Source organism: Rhinatrema bivittatum, chromosome 15 (assembly GCF_901001135.1).
Source record: "Rhinatrema bivittatum chromosome 15, aRhiBiv1.1, whole genome shotgun sequence".
Taxonomy (NCBI): domain Eukaryota; kingdom Metazoa; phylum Chordata; class Amphibia; order Gymnophiona; family Rhinatrematidae; genus Rhinatrema; species Rhinatrema bivittatum.
In genome coordinates, this window is record NC_042629.1 from 27,499,399 (window position 1) to 27,523,703 (window position 24,305).

General features: G+C 46.4%; 1 protein-coding gene across 1 annotated transcript in view; it reads left to right on the forward strand.

Moving 5' to 3' along the window:
- Positions 1-2,508, forward strand: part of GATD3A (glutamine amidotransferase like class 1 domain containing 3A) — a 45,215-nt gene extending 42,707 nt beyond the window's left edge. Inside the window, exon 7 of the mRNA XM_029578290.1 lies at positions 371-2,508. Within this exon, the coding sequence (XP_029434150.1) occupies positions 371-499 (129 nt within the window). The 3' untranslated portion in view covers positions 500-2,508. The remainder of the gene's footprint in view (positions 1-370) is intronic.
- Positions 2,509-24,305: the final 21,797 nt, after the last annotated feature.

Sequence of the window (24,305 nt, forward strand, 5' to 3'; positions counted from 1 at the left end):
GCAGGAGGACATGAGGCGTGTCCCTTGGTGGAAACATGATCTTTACATGAAAGGTAGACATGGAGAGTTTCCATGTAGAAGATGGGTACGATATATAACAGGAGTGCATGAAGAGGCTGGGTCATTCTATAGCATGAGTGCATGTGGAATGCAGGAGGGCAAGGGAAATGCACCTGGAAGGTATAAATTCAGTGAGTGTCCATGAAGAAGACAAGGGTCAGCGTGTGGCTGGAGGGAATGGGGAGTGTCCTTGGCGAAAAGAGGACACTTATGGCAGGAGGGCTTGACCTTGTAGAAGAAGTTATGTGTGGCAACAAGGTCTTTTTTTTGAATGTGTCATTCACCTTTGTTTCACTTAACTATTGCCCACGAAGTTCATGTGGACCCGAAGAACAGGGTAGTGACTACACCAGCCTTTATGTGCGAGACAGAGTTATATCATATTTTCGATGGCATTGGAGCCATGGTAAAGAGTGTCCTGAAGCTAACGGGAAAATAAGGGATCTGTAAGCACCACTATGTGGCTCTGGAGTTGAAAGATTTAATTATTATCAGTCAAATACAACATCTACTTCTATTTATCAGAAAGTTGTCATTTTCCACTTGCTGTGCCTCGGCTTCTTTGAAATCTCTGGGGATGGCTGGCACTTTTCCTCCTCCTCCTCGTTTGTGGCCACATGGCCTCAGTGTAATGCATCCGCACTATGCCATTAGTCACATTCAATGGAAGGAGTGGCTCAGAGACAGCAGCTTTCGCTGCAGTGCTCCAACTTTCTGAGTGAAAATATCCCAGTATTGTCCAACAACAGGGCAGAACCGGAGCAATTTTAATCTGGGCCCCAGTATCTGTACATCTGAGCTGGGATGTGAATGTATGGTGGTAACGCAGTGCGGCAGCAGCAAAGGAAATAAACTAAGTTCTCATGCACTTTTCTCCTCCAGAGCAATTTAGCTTGTCTTCATTTGCTAGTAATTAACATTATAGAGGTAGGGGGTTCTATTTTGTCCTGTATCTCCCCAAGGCACTGTACTTGGATTTGTATGTTAGCAGCAGAAGGCAAAGCTGGTTGCTGCTTCTTTTCTCTGAAGACTGATACATCTGCTCTGCCTTCATACTCTCCGTAAAGGAGAGCACAGAGAGGCAGAGCCTCCTGCTCTGCCTCTCTGTGCTCCTCTCCTAGCACTAACTCTCTTCCATTATTAGAAAAGAAGGGTGTGTACATGTATTTGTATATGTAAATATGTATACCTATACAGAACTCCCTTGTACAGTGAACCTCTGTTTACTGCTAACATGTTATATCAGAGGACTCACTGTATCCGAAGAGAGAAAGCATTCACTAATTTATGTCAAAATCTTGATTAAATGCTATTATGACTAATGCTTCTATAAGGAGCACTGGGTACAGCAGGAAGTGATGTTGTTGATTTAATAAAAGGGTATTTTTTGCTGTGAATTGATAAAGAACCAGCATGGTGTTAGGGGCATTATTCTTCTGATCCAGTAATAACCCAATGCCCCAGCATAGTGTTAGGGGCATTCTGCCCTCTGAGCCAATATTGACTCCTTGTTTCAACATGGTTTTCCACTATTCCGTGTGAGTCAGTACTAAACCAGTGTCCAAACATAATGTTGGGGACACTTCTGTCTGAGCAATACTGGCTCACAGCCTGAGCATGTGGTAAAGAGACATTTAAAGAGAGGTTCTGTCTGCTCAGCAGGCATTAAAGACAAATAAGAACTTTCCATAACAGAACATTTCCTGATGGAATACCTCTTGTAGAAAGAGCTTAGTAAAAATCCCTTGCTTATACTCTTAGGCGCTGATTTTTAATATAGCGCACATCTTAAATATAGCTGGCTAGGTGTAGGTGGTTACATAACCAGTTAAATGTAAGACAGCTCACCCTGAATGTAGGGATAGCCATGTCTGGCATTGAAAATTAGCATCAGCAGACTGTTATTCTTCATCTCCAGGAATGCCCAGAATTTGAGCAGCTATAATTTGCCATGCTGCAGGGTGAAATTTCCACCCCCTACAGATCTATCTGGCTAACTCCTTAGTCATTTAACTCTATCTGAAAATGGATTCCTCATTGTTTTTAACTTTTATTAAATGTATAACTTCTGAAAAAAAGTGCTAGATAAATGTATAAATCAATGGATTAATATTCAATTAGTCGATGAATTGGCAAAGTTACCTGGATAACTTTAGCCGTATATTGAGTGGGACAAGCTATCTGGGTAACTTTAGCCGATCGCTGACTTATGGAATAGCTGCCTGCTCTTCCAAGCCCAGCTAAATGTAGCCAGTCAGCACTGAACATTTGTGCTAAGTGGATAGGTAAAACTCAGTGATATTAAGATGGGTGCCTGAAGCCTCCTTCTGCCCTTCCCTGCATTGGCCAAAAGAAAAAGCAGTTGTATGCTGCCCCCCTGAAACCCAGCCTTTGCTGCCTGATCCTCTTGCCAAGAAAACATGTGTCCCGTCCCCCCCCCCCAAACACTACCGATTACACATGCAAACAAAATTAGTTCCACACTGCCCGCAACTCCACCCCACCTCATCCCCTTCAATCACATTAAAAAAAAACCAAAAAAAACTCTAATGATTTCCATATGAATCCCCACTCTCCAAGTGCCCCATTTCCCTCCCGACCATGATCTCTTCCACCCCAGATTGGTGCTATACCTCACGCCCAGGGGAGGAACACCTCAGTATCCTGCATTGCTCTGTGTTGTCAGATCATTGCAGGACACTGAAGGGGAGGAACTAAGCCTGATTGTACAGCACTGATCTGGGAGATCAGGGCTGAGGGGGAAATGTGGAACTCAGAGGGGTCGTTATATTGGACTGGCAGGGAGGTGGGAGATTTGGACAGAAGTCAGACTGAGCTTTGTTTTCTCTTTTATTTTTTTGCTTAAAGAAGGGAAGGGCAAGAGAAGGGGGGATTTGGGAGCAGGTCACTTTATTTTTACATTTCAGCTTACCCTGGTAAGTTTAGGATAGTTTTTCTTCTTCTGAACAGACTTACAGGTCGATACAGTAAAGTGTGCTCCGTCGGAGCGCACTGTCACCCTGCTCTGGACGCGTGTTTTCCCTTACCCCTTATTCAGTAAGGGGAGGAAAACAGGCGGCCCACCCGCAGCACCTAATAGCGCCCTCAACATACACATGCATGTTGATGGCCGTATTAGGTATGCCCAAGCGATCCAGTAAGTAAAATGTGCAGCCAAGCCGCACATTTTACTCTAAGAAATTAGCGCCGCCCAAAGGTCGGCACTAATTTCTTCCGGCGCCAGGGAAGTGCACTGAAAAGCAGTAAAAACTGCTTTTCTGTGCACCCTCCGACTTAATATCATAGCGATATTAAGTCGGAGGTCCCCAAAAGTAAAAAAAGTAAAAAAAAAAAAAAATAAAATAATTTTTGAATTCGGCCCGCAGCTGTCGGGCCGAAAACCGGACGCTCAATTTTGCCGACGTCCGGTTTCCGAGCCCGTGGCTGTCAGCGGGCTCGAGAACCGACGCCAGCAAAATTGAGCGTCGGCTGTCAAACCCGCTGACAGCCGCCGCTCCAGGCCAAAAGGAGGTGCTAGGGACGCGCTAGTGTCCCTAGCGCCTCCTTTTCCTCGTTTGCACCGCGTCGCCTCATTTAAATACTGGATCGCGCGCACCAGCGAGGGGCCGGTGCGCGCGCCGGGAGAGCGGGCGTTCGTCCGCTCTCCCACGGACTTTACTGGATCGGGCTGTTAGCTGGGTAAGTTTAGCTGGGTAGCACTGAATATTGATGCTACCTAACTAAACTTAAGCTTTGTCTTCCCACTTTTACCCAGCTAGCTTTTTCCCAGGTAATGAGTTAACCAGGTAAAATTTAGCTGGTCAGAGAGAAAAATATTCAATTGCCTAGCGTGTAGCCAGATGGACTCAGAACAAGTGGGTATAGTGTGCTCGTGCTAGCAGTTGGAGACAGATCTGACGTCAGCACGGGTACATATACCCCCACAGGAAGTGAAGCAACTCAGTAATTTCTGTCTCCAAAGGAGTTTGGAGCGCCTGCACGCTCGCTGAGCGTGTTTTCCTCAGCAGGGAAAGCCTAAGTCTGGGAGAATGGCAGCTGTCCCCCACTGCCTTCCAGATGATTGTGGATCAGTGGGGGACTCCGGACATGGACTTACTAGCGGACAGGTCCAATGCTCAAGTACCCAGATACTTCAGCCGCAAGCGAGATCTGTTCTCGCACGGGATCGACGCCCTGGTTCAACCGTGGCCTCCGGGGACCCTGCTATACGCCTTTCCGCTGTGGCCCCTGCTGGGCGCCCTTATACACAAGATTCAGAAGCACAGGGGCCTAGTTCTTCTAGTGGCACCAGACTGGCCAAGAAGACCCTGGTACGCGGACATGAGAAGACTACTGTCAGGGGAGCCTCTTCCCCTGCCTCCTCTCCGGGACCACCTAAGTCAAGGTCCCATCCTCCACGAGGATCCAGCTCAATTCTCTCTTACGGTCTGGCCATTGAGAGGGCTAGACTGAAGAAAAGAGGTTACTCGGAGCCGGTGATAGATACGCTCCTCCGAGCTCGCAAGTTTTCCACATCCCTCACCTACATAAGGATCTGGAGAGTATTTGAAGCCTGGTGCGACACTCATGGCACCAATCCACATGCGACCACAATCCCTATTGTTCTGGATTTTCTGCAGGATGGGCTTCAGAAGGGTCTCTCCCTAAGCTCCATCAAGGTTCAGGTGGCTGCGCTGTCTTGCTACGGTCCCAGGAGGGATGGCAAGACCATTGCCACGCACCCAGATGTTTCCCGCTTCCTGAAAGGAGTCAAGCACATTCGTCCGCCACTGCAGTGGCCGGTGCCCCTGTGGAACCTCAACCTAGTTTTGGATTTCCTCGCGGGATCCACCTTCAGACCCCTTCGGGGCCTGTCTCTCCGTTCGCTAACTTTGAAGATGGTGTTCTTGCTGGCAGTGTGTTCCGCACGCCGCATCTCAGAGCTACAAGCGCTGTCCTGCCGTGATCCCTTTCTCAGAATCACTCCAGAGGCTATCCATCTTCGCACGGTTCCCTCTTTCTTGCCTAAAGTAGTCTCACAATTTCACCTCAACCAGACCATATCTTTGCCGACCACGGCGGGTTTGAAGAAATCAGAAGAAGGGCGTTTGCTACGCCATCTCGACATCGGCAGATTGCTGCCCAGATACCTGGATAAGACAGAAGCAGTACGAAAGACGGACCATCTGTTCGTCCTCCACAGCGGGAGGAAGCAAGGGGAAGCGGCCTCTCGGCCCACCATAGCCCGCTGGATCAAGGAAGTTATCAGAGCGGCCTACATAGAGGCCGGGAAGTCACCACCTCTGCAGGTCAAGGCTCATTCCACCAGAGCGCAGGCGGCCTCTTGGGCAGAATCTAGGATGCTGTCGCCCGCGGAGATATGTAAGGCGGCGACATGGTCCTCCCTCCATACCTTTTCCAGATTTTACCGTCTGGATGTTCAGGCCAGGGAGGACACAGCATTTGCGAGGCCAGTCCTACGCGGTCCTCAGGCAGCCTCCCGCTCAGTCCAGGAGTAAAGCTTTTGTACATCCCACTTGTTCTGAGTCCATCTGGCTACACACTAGGAAATGTTGAGATTACTTACCTGATAATCTCCTTTTCCTTAGTGTAGACAGATGGACTCAGCATCCCGCCCGGTTGCCGGTGTACATGGGTTTCACCGATTCAAGGTAAGCCATGTCATTTTCTTACATAAGAGCGTCCACTCTGCCGGGTGTCGACGCCTTCCGGTTGGAAGCGCTGGCTGTCTCCAGCTACTATCAATCGGTCAGGGGAATCCTGTTTCACTAATTCATTGATCGTCAGTACACATATATCCATAACAGCTTTTGCAAGGAAGATTACTGAGTTGCTTCACTTCCTGTGGGGGTATATGTACCCATGCTGACGTCAGATCAGTCTCCAACTGCTAGCAAGAGCACACTATACCGACTTGTTCTGAGTCCATCTGTCTACACTAAGGAAAAGGAGATTATCAGGTAAGTAATTCAACATTTATTTTTTCTGGGTTGAAAGTTACCTGGAAAAACACTGTTTGTTTAGCAGAATGATCCATTTCCCATTGATTCCATACAGTTAACCAAAAGTCATGAGCTAGATATTGGGCTCATGTACACTGTGATCCTTTTGCCTGCTTGTGTTCTTTTGGTTTTGTTTTTCACTTATCCTTTAAATAAAAAATCGAGTACCTCGAAGGTACGATATTGGAGCTCACTGCTCAGACCAAACCAATGTTAGAGCAGAGCCTAGGGGTGTTATCCTCTATGGTGGGGAAAAAGCTGTAACTAGGATCAGGACAGGATTTGTTCCACCTAAGAACCAATTATTAATAACAGAGTACAGAGGGAGAGCTTCTAATACAGTTGAGGCTAAGTTTGTGCTTGTCATCCTTTGCCCTTGAACACGTATGTTTTGTAGCTTACAAGGAAATGAACATTGAGCATTTGCAAATCAATGAAAATTAATAAATTCTGTCTTGATTTAGTAAGTTTGTTTTTATGTGTTTTATTTCAGTTGCTATTGATTCTATTCTGTGTTCTCTCAATATGTGGAATATATTTTCCACAGTCAGGTTTAAAATAAAAAAAATATGTAATTTTTATCTATTTTGTTATTTCTTTTACATTTTTAAAGGTGTTTTGCAACATTTTACAAATAATCACTATGGCTTAGTTAAATCACACTTGTGTGGGTTGCATCAAAAGACTTATGAAAGGAGACTGGAGGGCCTAAATATGTAAACCCTGGAGGAGAGAAGAGACAGGGGAGATACGATACAAATGTTCAAATACCTGAAAGAAATTGATGCACAAAAAGCAAGGAAGTTATAAAACTAGGGGTGATGATATGAAACTTTAAAAAGGAAGACTTAGGAACAATGTCAAGAAAATGTTCTTAATAGAAAGGTTAGTGGATGCATGGCATGCCATCTCGGAAGAGGTGGTGAAGACAACAGTATTGGAATTCAAAATTTCATGGGACAAACACAGAGGATCCCTAGTGGTTAGAGAATGGAAATCAAGAATGGGGTAATCTTTGTTACTCCCTTACAGAAATGTTAACATTAGATGTATCTGCATGGAACGGCGGTTACTACTCTAAGCAACCTGCTGGGCAGACTGGATAGAACATTTTGATCTTTATCTGCTGTCATTATGCTATGATATCTACCTTATAAATGGCCTGTGACCGACGGCCCGCAAATGCGCAGTAGAGCGCAGCTCTACTGCGCATGTGCGGGCAAGGATGTCGATCAGAAAAAAAAAATGGCGGTGGGGCCGCAGGAGCGGGAGGAGAAGCAGCGGCGCCGCGCGCGCGCGCGGTGCCGCTGCTTCTCCTCCCCAGATCTGCCGGCAGATCTCGGTGGGGGGGGGTCACTCCCGCGCCCCCCCCACCGAGATCTGCCGGCAGGAGCGGGAGGAGTTAATGGAGCCGGGTGAGGGTTGCGGGAAGTCGCGCTTACGGCGCCGGGAGGAAATGGAGGTGGGTGAAGGGAGGGAGGGAGGGAGAGAGAGGGGGACTGAGTGAGTGGGAGGGAGAGGGGGACTGAGTGAGGGAGAGGGGGACTGAGTGAGTGGGAGGGAGAGGGGGGACTGAGTGGGAGGGAGTGAGGGAGAGGGGGGACTGAGTGAGAGGAGAGGGAGGGTGGAGAGGAGTGGGTGGGGGAGGGGGGTGGTGAAGAGTGAGGGGAGAGAGAATGAGGGGGAGGTGAGAGACAGAGGGATGTAGCCCGTTTTAACGGGCTTTACGGCTTGTAATAGATATTTTGCTTTGTGACCGTAAAATGCAAGCACAAGAAAGTAAATCTAGCACATACCATAGTCTTATCCAGAATACCATTATAATGGTTAGATGCAAAGCATTGATAAAAGAAGGCAAAGAGAGAATTTGAAAAGAAGCTTGCTGTGGAAGCAAAAAATAATAATTAAAAGTTTTTCAGGTACATTTGAAGTAAAAGCTTGCCGTAGACAATCAAGGGTTAAAAGGAGTACTTAAAGATGACAAGACCATAGCAGAGACTAAGTTAAGTTTTCCTCTGCCCTCAGGCAGGCCAGTCCCCTCAAGTGGGTTATAGACCTCTATCTGCAGATGGAATCAGAGCAAAACTGACATCACGGATATATAACTCTGCCCCATCAGCCTGCCAGTATTCTCCATCTCCAGCAGATGCTGAACATACATTTCCCTATCGCAGATTGCCTGTAGTAAAAAAAAAAAAAAAAAAAAGTTTATCACACAGCTTGTACTCCAGAGGTGACACCAATGATTCCCTCCCTCAGTTGAGCGCCTTAGGTCCAGTAGCCTTTATCAGGTGTGGTCTTAAAAAAAAAATAATTTTTTTTTAAATAGGCAAAACAGTTGACAGACGAGGAAGACTCCGGTGAAGGCTTTCGCCCTCCCCCCCATAACCGAAGACCCAGTCATATTTTCAAACAGGCGAAATGGTTGATGGACAAGGGAGGCTTGTGGTGAAGACTTTTGCCTGCATCTCTCCATAGCCACAGACCCAGTTGTACTGTCAGCCAGACCCAGCTGAGCTCGTTTTAAAAAAGAAAAAAAAAAGTAAAAATAAATGAAGACAGAGTAGGGAGGTTTTATTCTCCAATTCCTTGCTGAGGAAGACCTGGTAAGAATGAGTGGTTGGCATTCATTCCTTCCTCTCACTTCTTTGGGGAGCTTCGTGTGGTGATGGCAAAGGCATGGCAGGTTGAGCAGCCTCTGACTAGGCCCCGCTACCAGGCTTGAGTTTTTGAGCTGTGTGATAAGCTGTGGCAGCGTTTTCACATGCTTGTCTGTGCGCATGATTGCCACCTGGCGATGTGACACAGACATGCACGTGTGTGCCTAATAGTGCGCACAAGGTCACAGCATGTATTTGCTTCCTATTTGTGCGCTGTGCCTATTTGAGACTGAGCGCGCACTGAGCACCTACCTGAACATGTACTGAGCGCTGACTTGCACGCGCTGAATGCCTACTTGAGCGTGTATGGGGCATCAATTCAGCGCATATAGAGTACCTACTGGAGCACACGCTGAGTGCCCACTTGTGCACGTACTGGGCACCTACTTGAGCGCAAGCGTGCTGTGGCTGTGCTCTAATGTGTCTTATTTGGATGCACAAGGGAAGCAAGGCGGTATGGCACTGGTGAAAAATAAGACTAAGCGTCCACCTGTGCTGCTTGCCATATAAGGACACTACAGCAAGGATTTCTGTGAGTTTATGCTAGTGCTGCCTGGCTGCTGACCCATCCCCTTGGTCAGTGGGGACTGGAGCTGAAGTTGACTCATTGCAGGTGTCCCCTTCTTCAGTTGATCCTAGGATGTAAATGTCTTCTGGAGATGTTCGATCCGAGGGCATCAGATTGCAGCTTATAGGGCCTGTATAGCCCATCCTCCTGTTCCTAAGTGAGATTTTCCAGGTACTACAATCATTTTTGCAGGGGCACCCAGCAGAGATGGCGATACTTTCAAAGCGGGGTCATGTACCTAGTGGTTGTTACCGCATGCAAGCACCGCGGTATCTGAGTCCCTAATGATATGCAAGAGGATGTGGATGCAGTTGATTCTGGCGTAGATTTGGGTTTCTCCCCTCTAGATGAGGGGGAAATCCCTCCAGATTTAGAACTCCATGGAACTCTGTCGTTTCTTTTATACTTTTGAGTTACCGAGTCTGTTACCTCAAACTCTGAAGCTGCTTGGTGTGCCCGGCGGTGACTCTAAAACAGATCCCTTTTTGGTCACCCTACTCAAACATCTTGTTTCTTTGAATTCAATTCAAGAACTAATTGTCCTTATATGGGTTGCTCTAGAAGCAAACTTTAAACATTCTTTTAGCGGACTATTCCCCTTGGAACTGGTAGTGAGGTGAACAGTTATATTTTCTGAAGGTGGAAGTGCTGGTGTGTTCTGCATCTAAGCAGACCACTCTTCCGGTAGGAGGAGGGGCAGCTCTAAAAGATGCTCAGGAGAGAAGAATTGAAGATATTCTTAAGCAGGCCTTGAGACCATGGCAGTGAATTTGAAAATTGCCTCTTGTTGCTCCCTGATGGCTCGGGTGAGCCTATGCCTCTCTCAAGAACTTGAGGGTGCAGAGTCGAATAATGGAGCATTGATACAACCAGAGCCTCATCCTTAGTTGATGCAGGGCTGTGACTTGAGAGCAACTAGATGTCAACTGTGGTTGCGAAATTGTTTGGCAGATACAATTTCTAAATCCAATCTCATCCACTTGAATGGATGAACCCTTTAAGCTTTAAGGGTTCCATTTTATTTGGAAGTGAGCTGGAGGACAGGTCCCTTTTTTGCCAAAGGATAAGAAGTCGGCATCGCGTCCTTTTGGGCAAGAGGTCGTGCTAGAGGCTGCAGGCATTGTCGTCCCTATAGGGGAGCGACTACTCAATCTTTTCGAAGCCTCAGATTTAGGCAGGCTCCAGGAGCGGAGCACCTCGTCTGACTCACCTTTAACAGAGCTGGGTCTGGATTATCTCAGTCCAATGGGTCTTGGAAGTGTTAAGAGAAGGCTATGCTTTGGAGTTTTCTTCGCATTCCTCCGGACACCTTGTGGTCTTGCCTTGCAACTCCCTACAGAAGAGGGTGGCAGTGCAGACTGTTGGACTTGAAGGCCGTAATTCCTGTTCTTGAATCACAAGAAAATATGGGATGCTGTTCCACAAGTAGCATTTGTGAATGACTCCTTTCCATATGGAAACTACGTGCCGTAACAGTGGCAGTGCAATCAGGGGAATTCTGTCTCTAGATTGTTCCATTCAACGGGAACCTTAGTGGTTCTTGAGGTGTGCCATTCTGGGATGTCCTTATCAATTTCAGGCCCTGGCTGGCCACTGCGCCCAAGACCTTCTCTAAGGTCATAGCGGTGATAGTGGCGTCCTTTCACAGGGGCGGCATCTTGGTTCTCAGTATCTGCATTGGCAGAGAATCACCTGGCTTCTCGCATGGCAACATCTAGACTGAGTGGTGAACTTGGCTAGGAGCTCCTTATAGCCACCTCAGACACAGGACTATCTTGGCGTCCATGTTGTTTCCTATCAGAGCTGAATGTTTCAGACAAGGAGTTGCATTCAAAGTTGATTGGTGTAGTTCAAACCCTGGGAAGGTCTGTTCACCCACACTGTGACCTTGTGTATGGGTTTCCCCTGGGCAAGGGTGCACATGCAGCCTCTTCAGCGCAACTTCCTGGTGGAGTCCACAGTGTTAGGACTATATGGTGAGGCATCTCTTGGAGGTGAGTGTCCACTTGCAGTGGTGGTTGCAAGCAGATCTTCTCAGGAAGGGAGTTTCCTTGGAGACTCAGGAATGGTAGTACAGATTGCTAGGGTGCCAAGGAGCTTCAATCAATTGGAAACGCATACAGTTCGGCTGGCGTGCTTGTGTTTCATTGAGTTTCTAGGGGCTCAGATGGTCAGGATAATGTTGGACAATGCACCCATGATGGCATATTTCTTTCCATCAGCCAGAACAGAGAGCCCTCAAGTGTCAGAATAAATGATATGGGCAGAGTGACATCTTCTGGACATAGTCTTCTACATTGCTGAAAAGGACAATTTAAAGGCAGTCTTTCTCAATGGTTGCAGCTTGTTCCCTGGAGAGTGGTAATTGTCGGCCAAGGCCTTTCTGTTCATGGTGGCACGCTGGGGGTCACCCTTCTGACTTTTCTGGCACCTTCATCCAATGTGTGAGGTTCCAAGATCCTTCAGTTGCAAGCAGGATCCGAAGCTCTGCATATCGATGCTTTCGTCTCAGAGGAGTCGCAGGGCATGGAGCTATATCCCTTCCTGCTATGGCCACTATTAGACATGGTCATATGAAGGATTGCAGGACAGACTTAAAGTCGTGTTTCTGGAGCCTCCAGCTTGGCCAGGAGGCCGTGGTATGCCAATTTGCAGAGGCTGCTGGTTGGCAGTCCTCCCAAGTGACTGCCCTGTCCAGGTCTATTGTGCAAAGACCCATTCTACATGACTATCTGGGTCAATTTTGTCCTTTGGTTATTGAAGCATGGTTTTTCTGCTGCAGTGATTCCACCTTGCGCCGGGTGGAATGTTTTTCTACCTCTCTGGCTAAGGTTAGCATTTGAAGTGTTTTCAAGGCCTGGGGTGAAATGCAAGGTTCTCAACCTCTCAAAGTAGAAATTCTATTAATTTTTGGAAGTTTCACATGGCAGCTTTCGCCTCTTCTAGGGAGCAAGCCAATGGAGAGCCTTGATGTTCCCCTCCGGATATGTCTCGATTCTTGAAGGGAGTTAAGAATCTTTGTCCTCCCTGGTGGCAACTGGTAGCCTTGTGGAAACTTAACCTGGTTCTGAATTCCTGGTGGGTCCTGCCTTTCCACCAGTACGTAGCCTTGCCTTGAAGCTACTTTCCTTGAGGACGTTTTTTTCTGAGTATGACTCCAGGGGTGATACAGTTGTGGACTGTACCTTCTGTTGCTTTCAAAGTTTCATTTGAATTGGTCTGTTTCTCCTGTCCATTCTAGGCAGGAATAGAGATGAGTGATTATGGTTTCTTGTGTGCCTTGGATGTCGAGTGGCATCTGAGATGATGTTTGGAAGCTACTAAACACATCAGGAAGTCTGATCAATTATTTTTGCTCCATGTTGGAGGTAAATAAGGGAAACTGGCAAAGTGGACAACTTCAGCCCATTGGAAAAAGGATGTCGTCATGGCTGCCTATGTGATTGCCGAGATTCCTTTCTCTAAACGACTTAGAGCGCATTCCACTAGGGCTCAAATGCTATTGTGACTGAGTTTTCCCAAGCAGCAGTGTGGCCTTTCTTGTACTCTTCAGGGCTCAACTTTTGCACATATGGAGTGGAGGAGTAGCCTAGTGGTTAGAGCAGTGGCATTTGAACCAGTAAGACCTGAGTTCAAATCCCCCTGCTGCTCTTTGTGACCTTGGGCAAGTCACTTTACTTTCAATTGCCTCAGGTACAAACTTAGACTGTGAGCCCTCTGGGGACAGAGAAATAACTACAGAACCTGAATGTAATCTGCTTTGAAATGTTGAAAAGCAGAATATACAATCTGTTGTACTGTAAAGCGCTTTGCTGAGTTATTGTTATCTGTAAACCGAGGTGATGTGCCACACGTGCTGCGGTATATAAAAATCTTTAAATAAATAAATTAACTGGTCAACAGCAGTCTCTTGCCCTGTTTGAGAGAAGGTTTGGTACATCCCACTTGTGGGGATTGGGCCTGCCTGAGTGCAGAGGAAGAGAAATTACTACTTACTTGATAATTTCCTTTCCTCTAAGAAAGGCAGGCCAATCCCTGACCCACCCTTGGTTCACTCTTTAGGTTTGGATGTTGCAGGGCGGTGTTCCTGCTATCATTGGAAGACTGGTATGTGTTTTACCTGATAACTTCAGTTTAGTGAATGCTAATTCTTTGATCTACACTCAGTGTTCTCTGTTAGTTGAAAACATGAGTGATTGATTGTTAATAATCATTTTCAAGTATAATCAGTTTGTCCACAGTTTGACTTTTTGAGAGAATACTGGCAGGCTGATGTTGGAGCAGAGCTATATAACCATGATGTCAGCTTTTATTCTGTCTCCATCTGCTGGTAGAGGTGCATAACCCACTTGGTGGGAATTGTCCTGCCTTTCTTAGTTGAAAGGAAATTATCAGGTAAGTACTAATTTCTCCTTTGCTTTGGTGTTCACTGAGGAAGATGTAAGGCAGATAACTGTGCCAGAAGTGATAATTCATAGGAAATGAATTAATCTCAATGAACCTGGAAGATGTACTAGGGCAAATTGGTAAACTAAAGAGTAGCAAATTACCTCCACCAGATAGCATACATCCCACTTTGCTGAAAGAACTGAAAAATTAAATTGTGGAACTGCTTTTGGTAATTTGTATACTACTATTAAAATCGTCTATGGTACCAGGAAACTACAGACCAGTGAGTCTGACATCTGTGCCAGGCAAAATGGTAGAACAAGAACAAAATTACTGAACATATAGATAGGTATAGTTTAAAGGGACAAAGCCAAAATGGATTTAGCCAAGGGAAGTCTTGTCTCGCCAACCTGCTACAGTTTTTTTTAGGGTGTAAATGTGGATAAAGGTAAGCCAGTTAATATAGTGAATCTGGATTTCCAGAAAGCATTTGACAGTGTCCCTCATGAGAGACTTCTTAGGAAATTAAAATGTCATTGGATAGGGGGAAAAGTGTCCTATTGTGGATTTGGAACCATTTAAAAGAAAACAGAGTAGGTCTAAATGGTACATTTTCTAACTGGAGAAAGGTAAATAGTGAAGTGCCCTAGGAATCTGTTCTGGGCCCACTGCTTTTTAACATAGTTATAAATGACCTGGAAATGGGAACAGTGAGTGAGGTGATCAAATTTGCCGATGATACAAAATTGTTCAAAGTTGTTAAATCACAAGAAGATTGTAAGAAATTGCAAGATGACTTTGCAAAACTGAGAAACTGGGCATGCAAATGAAATTTAATGTGGACAAGTGCAAAGTGATGCACTTAGAGAAGAGTAACCCAAATTGTAGCACACAATGCAAGGTTCCGCATTCAGGAAAAGGATGAAGGCGTCATTGTTGATAACATGTTGAAATCTTCAGCGCAATGTGCAGCAGCAGCCAAGAAAGCAAATAGAATGCAAGGAATTCTTAAGAAAGGAATGGAGAATAAAACAGAAAATATCATAATGCCTCTGTATCATTCCATGGTGTGACCTCTTCTTGAGTATTGTGTTTAGTTCTGGTTACCACATCTCAAAAAAAGATACATCAGAATTAGTAAAGAATCCAGTATAAAAAAAGTAAATAAAAATAAAAGGTACAGAGAAGGGCAACCAAAATGATAGAGGATGCAACAATTTGCCTATGAGGAAAGGTTAGAGAAGTTAGGAATCCAGCTGGGAGAAGAGGTGTCTGAGGGGAGATATGATAGAGGTCTATACAATAATGAGGAGTAGAACATGTAAATGTAAATCAGTTGTTTACGCTTTCAAAAAGTACAAAGACCAGGGGACACACAATGAAGTCACTAAGTTATACTTTTAAAGGTGGATTTTAAAAGCCTGGCATGCGCAGAAAGGAGTGTATACACGTGTATGTAGCCTGGGCACATGGGAACCATATTTTATAAAGTTGCGATTTCTGCATGCACATGTGTGCACAGGAAAAAAGGGGCTTTCCACATACACGAGTATGATGTATTCTATAAGGCAGTGGTTCTCAACTTTTTTTCTGTCGGGACACACCAGACAGATAGTTCTCACATGTGTGACACACTGAACACATGACCATCATGGGGCTAAATGTAAAAGTAAAGTTTGCATCCACAGAAACCCCCCCGACCCACAATTATGGATGTAAAGCAGAATTATGACATTCTCCGTACAACTCACCTTACAAAAAAGATATTCTGGTTCTAGTGTTATCTCAGTAACAGCAAAACAAACTCCTACTACCAGGCTCAATAGCCCTACCTATGAAAAGCAGCAGTTTATCACCAATGCATGTCCTCTTGAGAAAATACAACAAATAAGATGATACAATTGCTTACATGCTAGTAAAATACCTCACCTCGGTCACATACACAAAACCGACCTAACATACTCCCAGGATCTGCAGTAATGTGCACAAACTAATCTGCACACAGTTACACCTGTATTATGGAAAACAGTAACAACCCTACCTATGAAAAGGCAACACTACAAATATTAAATCAGGCCCTAACCACCAATACACCTCCTATTAGGAAAACAACTAGCCAAGCAGATACAGATCCCAACACAGAAAGAATTGTATAACTATACTAATAAGCAGAATAAATGTTTCAAAAAATTATGAACAGAATAATATCTAACAATTAAAAACTCATAAAAAATTATTTAAAATTCTCCAAACACCAATAAAATATTTCAAGACAGCAGACACATCATATAATATTCAGTAATTAAAATGGCAGTCAATCAAGAAAAATAAACTTAAAAAGCCACCTTTACTAACCCCCTCCAGCAGCTCTCCTACTCCTCTTCCATGCAGGCCAGTAGCACACTCCAGAAGCAGTATGTTGCGCAGGAGGTGGACCCATGGGCCGAGGTGGAGTTGACGCTACCCACAGGGCAAGCCCTACGGGTCCCCACCGTCAGTAGGCGGAGCTGGCTGACTGACAGAGGCCAGCTGGAGCTTTGCCAATACCAGCTTTCGTTCCCCACAGGTTGAGCCCTTGGCTGCCGGAGCTGGCTGGAGTTAGGTGGGCCTCCATCCAAGGTCTTCGGATGAGGAGGAGGTCAGCCAGGGACCAGCAATGGTAGGAGTGGTAGGTCTGAACTGGAAGAGGCGGAGACCCGGGCACCAAATGGATCGAGAGACAGATAGGAGGTGCCTGAGTAAGAACAAGCCGAAGCCTGAGAGGCCAAGTCCAGAATAAGTATAACAGAGGCATCGTTGAACAGGCTGGAGTCGGGGCAGGTGGCAGGCAAGGAGGAATGGCAAGACAAGGCAATGGTCAGGTCCAGGAGATAATGAATAGCGTAGTCGGGCAAGGTAGAGGTCAAATCCAGGAGATGATCAGTGGCATGGTCAGGCAAAGCAGAGGTCTGGTCCAGGAGATGATCAGTAGCGTGGTCAGGCAAAGCAGAGGTCGAGTCCAGGAGTCAGTCCGTAGAACAAGTAGAGTAAACGCAGAACACAGGAACAAGGAAGAGTAACAGAACCAGGATCAGGAACACGGACGAGACAGGAACCAGGCACCCGAAGGAATCACCAGAGGAGGCAACGAAGTACACAACCAGCATGGAGACCTGTTGCAAAGGCAACTAACTGAGGCTGGGCCCGGCCATATATACCGGAGCCCAGTGACATCATCTGGGGCCATAGGTTGGATTCCTGCCACGGCCCCTTTAAAAGGAAGGAAGATGCGCTTGCGCGCGCCTAGGGAGGAGCGCGGGGCAGGATGGCAGTGTCTTCCTGTGGACCACGGACGTCCGTCACAGAGACAGGAGCACCGGAGGTGGCCCATAGCAACGAGGGAAGTGGAGCCAGATGCTGGAACAGGCAGTTGAGGGTAAGAGGGCTTGGCCGCGAGCCTGCTGCGGCCGGCACACGCAACATAGTAGTGACTGAAGCTCTGTACACATGGTCTTCTTCCTTAGGGCCTACGACCAGTCTCTCTTTCTCTCACATACACACACATACTCATACCTGTCACACCCCCATGACCAGTTTCTGTCTTTCACATACCAATCGTCTCCCAACCAGTCTCTCTCTTACACACACACACAGTCACCTTCCCGAACAGTCTCTCTCTCTCTCTCTCTCATGCACACACACAGGCTTCCCACTCCCATGTTATGTCTTACATATACAGGCTTTTCAATCCCATGCTGTGTCTCACACACACCCAGGTTTCTCTCTCCTACGCTAGCTCACTCCACATGTACAGGTTTCTCATTCCCATAATCACTTTTTCTCTCTCACACACACACACACTCCAGTCATCTCCCTGACAGTCACTTGCATTGTCTCTCATATATACACACTACACCTCTCTGACCAGTTTCTCTCAATTACATACATGCTCTCTCTCACACACATAGATGATCTCAATCATAGTTGATCTCAATCAAATGCTCTCACACACAGGCTCTCAATCACATTTACACATACACATTCTTAATCACACATCCATTCTCTCACAGACAGGTTGGCTTTCTCTCACGTCCTGCCCCCACCCCAAGCTCAAATGGTAGCTGCAGCAGCCTCCTCCTCCTCTAGCCCCCGCAGGCCAAGAAAGAAGAATCCTATCGGCCATAGGAGGCTAATTCTGCTTTCTCCTTTGCCAATTGCCAGCTGCTTCATATTTTGCTCCGGGCCCACGTTACTGCTTGGGGCCAATGCTGCCGCCGTTACTTTTCCATGCAGTATGGCAGGGGTCGGGAACCCATGGCTCGCGAGCCAGATATGGCTCTTTTGAGGGCTGCATCTAGCTCGCAGACAAGTGTCGCCATACTTCGCGGTTCCCCGCTGACCCAGCTGCTCCCCGGTCCTCCGCCGCCCGGGCTTAAAATGCTGTCAGCCCGGGCGGAACGCGGCTGTCCCGGTCCTCCGCCGCCCGGGCTTAAAATGCTGTCAGCCCGGGCGGAACGCGGCAGGACAGCTGGAGTCAGCGGCACCGGCGTGCTCTCTTCTCCCCCCCCCCCCCCCCCCGCCGCGGCCCGGAAGAGGAAGTGGAGAGCATCGGGTGCCTGCGCGGGAAGAAGAGACCACACTAGCGTGGTCTCTTCTTCCGCGCAGGCACCCGATGCTCACCACTTCCTCTTCCGGGCCGCGGGGGGGAGGAGAAGAGAGCACGCCGACTGGAGTCATCCGGGTGCCTGCGCGGGAGTCATCGGGTGTCAGCCGGGTGCCAGCGCTGGAGTCATCGGGTGCCTGCGCGGGTCTTCCCGCGCAGGCACCCGATGCTCTCCACTTCCTCTTCCGGGCCGCGGGAAGAAGAGAGCACCCGCGCAGGCACGCTAGTGTCCGACGGGAAGAAGACTGCAGCGCGGCTCTGAGGAAAATGAAAATCTTCAACCGCGGCCGATGGGACTCCGCCTTCGCCTCCGCGAGGGCTGAAAATGAAGGAGGTTAGCGTTGGGAGGTGGCTGCTGCTGCCGCGAGTTCCCGGGGGGGAAGGGGGAGAGAGAGAGTGAATGAATGAGCGAGCAAGCATGTGTGTTTGAGATCCTGTGTGTGTGAGTGAGAGATTGCATGTATGTGAATGATTGAGAGCCTGTATATGTGAAAGAGAGTATGTCTGTGATTGAGATCCTGCCTGTGAGAGAGAGAGCATGAATGTAAGTTTACCATTGGGAACCTGTATGTGTAAGTTTGTAATTGAAAACCTGTTTGTTTGAAAGAGTATGTGTGTATGATTGAGATCCTTTCTGTGTGAGAGAGATCATGTGTATGTATGATTAAGAGCCTGTGTGTATAAGTAAGAGAGAGATCATGTGTGTCTGTGTCTGATTGACAGCTGGTTTAGGTGATGGAGCATGTGAGTATGTGATTGAGAGCCTGTGTTTAAATGAGAGAGAGAGACCATGTGTGTCTGTGTGATTGAGAGCTGATTTAGGTGAGGGAGTATGTGATTGAGAGCCTGTGTTTAAATGAGAGAGAGAGACCATGTGTGTATGTGTGTGATTGAGAGCTGATTTAGGTGAGGGAGTATGTGATTGAGAGCCTGTGTGTAAATGAGAGAAAGAGAGGACATGTTTGTAAGCATGTGAATGAGAGTCTGTGTGTGAGAGAAAAAGACAGCATGTATTTATGTGATTGAAAGCCTGTGTGTGTGTAAGCGTGAAAAGATAGACAGCATGTGTGTAAATGTGTAATTAAGAGCCTATATAAGTGAGAGAGAAAAAACATTTGTATATGTGAGTGACTGAGAGCATGTGTGTATAGGTGTGTCATTGAGAGCCAGTGTGAGAGAGAGCGTTGGTATGTGACAGAGAGGAGAAAGTTCCAAGCAAACCACCCCACCTCCTGCTAATTCAGAACAATCTCAGGACACCTGGATAACAAACGTTCCCAGGTATGCAGAGCAAAAAAAATTTTGTATCCTTATTATTTTTCATTACTGGATCTTTGTGTCTGCTATTTTGAAATATTTTGTTGGTATCTGGAAATGTTTTATATGAGTTTTTAATTATTGGATATTCCACTCAGCTGTTTCGAAATATGTTCTTTTTGTTAGTACAGTTTTACTGCTGATGATTTTATATTTCTTGATTTGTTTTATAAGGATGTGTGATGTTTCTTTTTTCCTTTGTTACACTGCATACAGAGACTCTGGCTTGTTGCAGTTTCCAATTCAGTTTTTGTCTGCATGCTTCTTGTTATGCGTTTTGGTCTCTTTATTCTATGTTAGGTGAGGTACAGCACGTGATTCAGGTGAGGTTTTCTGCTGGCGTGTAGTTTCTGTGTAGGACTCTATAGCAGCCTGACTTGGTCCGTTTTCCTAATAGGAGATGTATTGGTGTCTTAAGGCCTGGTGTAATATTTTCAGAGACTTATTGTACTTTAAAAGTGTGATCTTACATAAAATGCACACATTTACTTGTATTTAGTTTTAAACATATTGTATGGCTCTCATGGAATTACATTTTAAAATATGTGGCGTTTATGGCTCTCTCAGCCAAAAAGGTTCCTGACCCCTGCAGTATGGCTTTCTTCTTCCCGCGCACCCCATTGCACATCATTTCCTATTCCGGACCATGGGGCAGGTGCAGGAAGAAGAAAAGGCCAGCTGCAGTTGCCAGCTTCACTAACACTACTGCCATTCCCATCCCGGCTTGAATGTTCTGATAGCCCGGGCGGCAACGTCAGCAGTGGAAGATTGTCCATCTCTCGCTCGGTGAAAGAAGAGGAGGGAAGAACAACAGGAGACCGGTAGAACGCAACACACCTGGAACTGGTTGGCGATACACTGGTTGAGAATCACTGCTATAAGGGGTGCATGCTTGTGCAGAGACGCATTTAAGCGCATATATGTGCTCATTTGCTACTGCCCATTTAAGCAAAACAATGCAGACTCTTCTTTTTGAATAGTGTATTTTTCTTTGCTGGGCTGATCTCTCTGGGTGAGTGGACACAGAAGCAAGGGGGGGGGGGGGTAGGGAATGTAACAGGGATAGACTGGGACCTCTGAGAGAGGAAGCATGAGTGTGTGAACATGAATATGTATGAGAGAAAGTGTGTGTGAATATATGAAAGAGAGGAGAAAGTTTGTGTGCCCTCCTATACCCAGTAATCCATGACAATCTCAGGATGACTGGGAATCAAAATTTATCAGATATGGAGAGTGGGAGGGTTTTTTTTTTTTACAACTCTATTTAAATTTTGAAAAACAAACAAACAAGGCACATGTCGTTAAGTTAGTTGGCACAATGGTGACAAAGAGAAATACATACTGGGAGAGAAATCTCTTCCTAATACATGAACAGAAACTAGTAAGGAAAGATTAAAGGAAAGGATCAGATCACTGAGTAGACATCGTAACCTGGCGCAGAGAACTTTAGCAAGAAAGAAAATATTGCTTGTAGGAGCCCCAAATAAATAAATACTTAGCGTGCTCATTCTTTAGATCAAAATGCAATTGTTCAATATTGGCTATCTCGTGGACCTGCTTATGTCGATAGGCTATCGTGGGTGAGGACTTCCAGAAGGTAGCTACAATAAATCGTGCTGCAAGAAGTAATTGGCCCACGAGGGCCCTATACTTGATAGGGATAAGAGACCTGTTCCACCGGCCCAAATGACCCAGTTCAGGGGTAACATGAACAGAGAGATCCAGAATATTAGTGTTTTCCTGGGTAACTTGTGCCCAGAAGCTGCCCACCACGTGCTTGTAGGAGCCAGATTGACCGCACCCTCGCCAACAGTGTCCCAGCTTCGGGAAAGCACTGTGAGTAAAAGGGGTGCGATAAGTGCGGTTTAGTAATTTAATCATAAGCTCCTTGAATTGAGCATAGATGGAGACATGATGTGCCGCTCTCCATATTCGCTTCCAAGCCTTATGGTCGAGGGAAAAATCAAGATCTAAATTCCAGACATCAGTTATAAATTGTGGTGTGTAAAGACCATATTTGCTAAGCAAAATACCAGCATATATAAGAGATATGTCCTTCACATAGGCATCACAGTCACTAAAAAAAAAAAAAGACTCCAAACCATCAAGTGATTGCAGAGGCTGGGATAGGTCAAACTTCTCCCGTACAACCTTTCTGAGCTGAAGATATAATGCATGTGCAAGTGGGGGGAGAGGTCATAGTCTTCACATAATGACTGGAAAAACAGGAATCCGGTTTTGTCCCACAGCTGGGCAATAAACATGAGGCCATTTCTCCGCCCATTCCTTAAAAGCAGAAGAGAAAGTGTACGCAAACAGATGAAGTGATATTAACAAAGCATCCGAGGTAGAGCGACCCAAAAATCGCAGGATCTGGCACCAAATACGTAAAGTATGCGCAATTAAAGGGCTGTAGCGACAAATCATGCGACTGTTAGGGGTGGCACTAGGGAGAAAAGGAAGCACCCCAATATTAACTGTCTCGGCTTGCATCTTTTCCAATTGTAACCAGGCTTTGCCTCTGCCATCCATCCAGGCTTTCAAAAAAAATTAGCCGGGCAGCTCAAAAATGTAATTACAAATTAGGGAGGGCAAGGCCACCTTCGGCCTTAGGGAGCCAGAGTTGACCTAGACCCATCCTGGCTTGTTTCCCCTTCCATATGAATTTAATCATAGACTTGTTCAAGTCCAAAAAGAAGAGCAGTGGGAATAGCACAGGGAACATGTTGAAATAAATTAAATAATTGCAGGAGAAGACTCATTTTAAGTAAGCTAACCCTGCCTGACCAAGAAAGGGTTAGAGAATCCCATGCAGAAAGCTTGTGCTTAAATTTGGGAAACAATGGCACAATATTCATATGAAAAAGATCTCAAAAGGTCCTGGGAACATATACCCCCAGATATTGAAATCCTTATTGAACAACTTTAAACTCCCGAAGCGAATCCGGAATGTGAGAATTGGGGTCCACTAGAAAAAGCTCCAACTTATCAGAATTAACTTAGTACCCAAATAAGAGACCATATTGCCTTAAAAGGGAAGTGAGGGCCCGCCCAGAGGTTTTAAGGGGTGTCATATAGACAAGGACGTCATCCGCGTAAAGAGGAATTTTGTGAGATTGGCCTCCAACTACAAACCCGGAAATATGGAGGTGCTGCCTAATAGCATCCACCAAAGGTTCAATGGCCAGGCCAAAACGTAGGGGGGAGAGAGGGCAGCCCTGCCTTGTACACCGCAAAATATTGAAAGAGGGGGAGGGTCGGCCATTGATGTTTAAATGTGCTCTAGGCTCCTCGTACATGGCCCGAATCCAGGTAACAAAGCACTCAGGAAAACCTGCATTGGTCAAAACCATGAATAAAAAGGGCCAAGAAACACTGTCAAATACCTTTTCAGCATCGAGAGAAACAATGGCTCCCTCCAAAGACCTAGTCTTGGCCATATGAAGGAGGTTAAATAAATGCCTGGTATTAAATAAATGCCTGGTATTAGATGTGGAGTGTCTGCCCTTCACAAAACTAGTCTGATCAGGATGTATCAGATAAGTTATTAAAGACTCAAGTCGCAACTGTAAAACCTTTGCAAAAATCTTAATATCTAAGTACAGCAAAGAGATGGGTCGATAAGAGCCATTGTCCAGGGCGTCTTTACCTTATTTGTGAAGAAGGGTAATAGTTGCATCCGCCATAATACCCAATGAGTGCTCTCCATTTCCAGCCTCATTAAAAACCTGGAGGAGGAGGTGAAGGAGAAAGGAGGAAAGGTCCCAGCAACCGGTAAAAATTAAAGAATTTACTTCTTGGACTTTTACCTGCTCCGGGGTGAAAGGAGTTTTGCCCCGGTGGAAGCAAGCACTTCCGGTTGCTGACGTCATCGGGGGCCCATAAAATCGGCCCACTCTCAGTGCACTGTTGAGGTGAAGGAGAAAGGAGGAAAGGTCCCAGCAACCGGTAAAAATTAAAGAATTTACTTCTTGGACTTTTACCTGCTCCGGGGTGAAAGGAGTTTTGCCCCGGTGGAAGCAAGCACTTCCGGTTGCTGACGTCATCGGGGGCCCATAAAATCGGCCCACTCTCAGTGCACTGTTGAGGTGAAGGAGAAAGGAGGAAAGGTCCCAGCAACCGGTAAAAATTAAAGAATTTACTTCTTGGACTTTTACCTGCTCCGGGGTGAAAGGAGTTTTGCCCCGGTGGAAGCAAGCACTTCCGGTTGCTGACGTCATCGGGGGCCCATAAAATCGGCCCACTCTCAGTGCACTGTTGAGGTGAAGGAGAAAGGAGGAAAGGTCCCAGCAACCGGTAAAAATTAAAGAATTTACTTCTTGGACTTTTACCTGCTCCGGGGTGAAAGGAGTTTTGCCCCGGTGGAAGCAAGCACTTCCGGTTGCTGACGTCATCGGGGGCCCATAAAATCGGCCCACTCTCAGTGCACTGTTGAGGTGAAGGAGAAAGGAGGAAAGGTCCCAGCAACCGGTAAAAATTAAAGAATTTACTTCTTGGACTTTTACCTGCTCCGGGGTGAAAGGAGTTTTGCCCCGGTGGAAGCAAGCACTTCCGGTTTGCTGACGTCATCGGGGGCCCATAAAATCGGCCCACTCTCAGTGCACTGTTGAGGTGAAGGAGAAAGGAGGAAAGGTCCCAGCAACCGG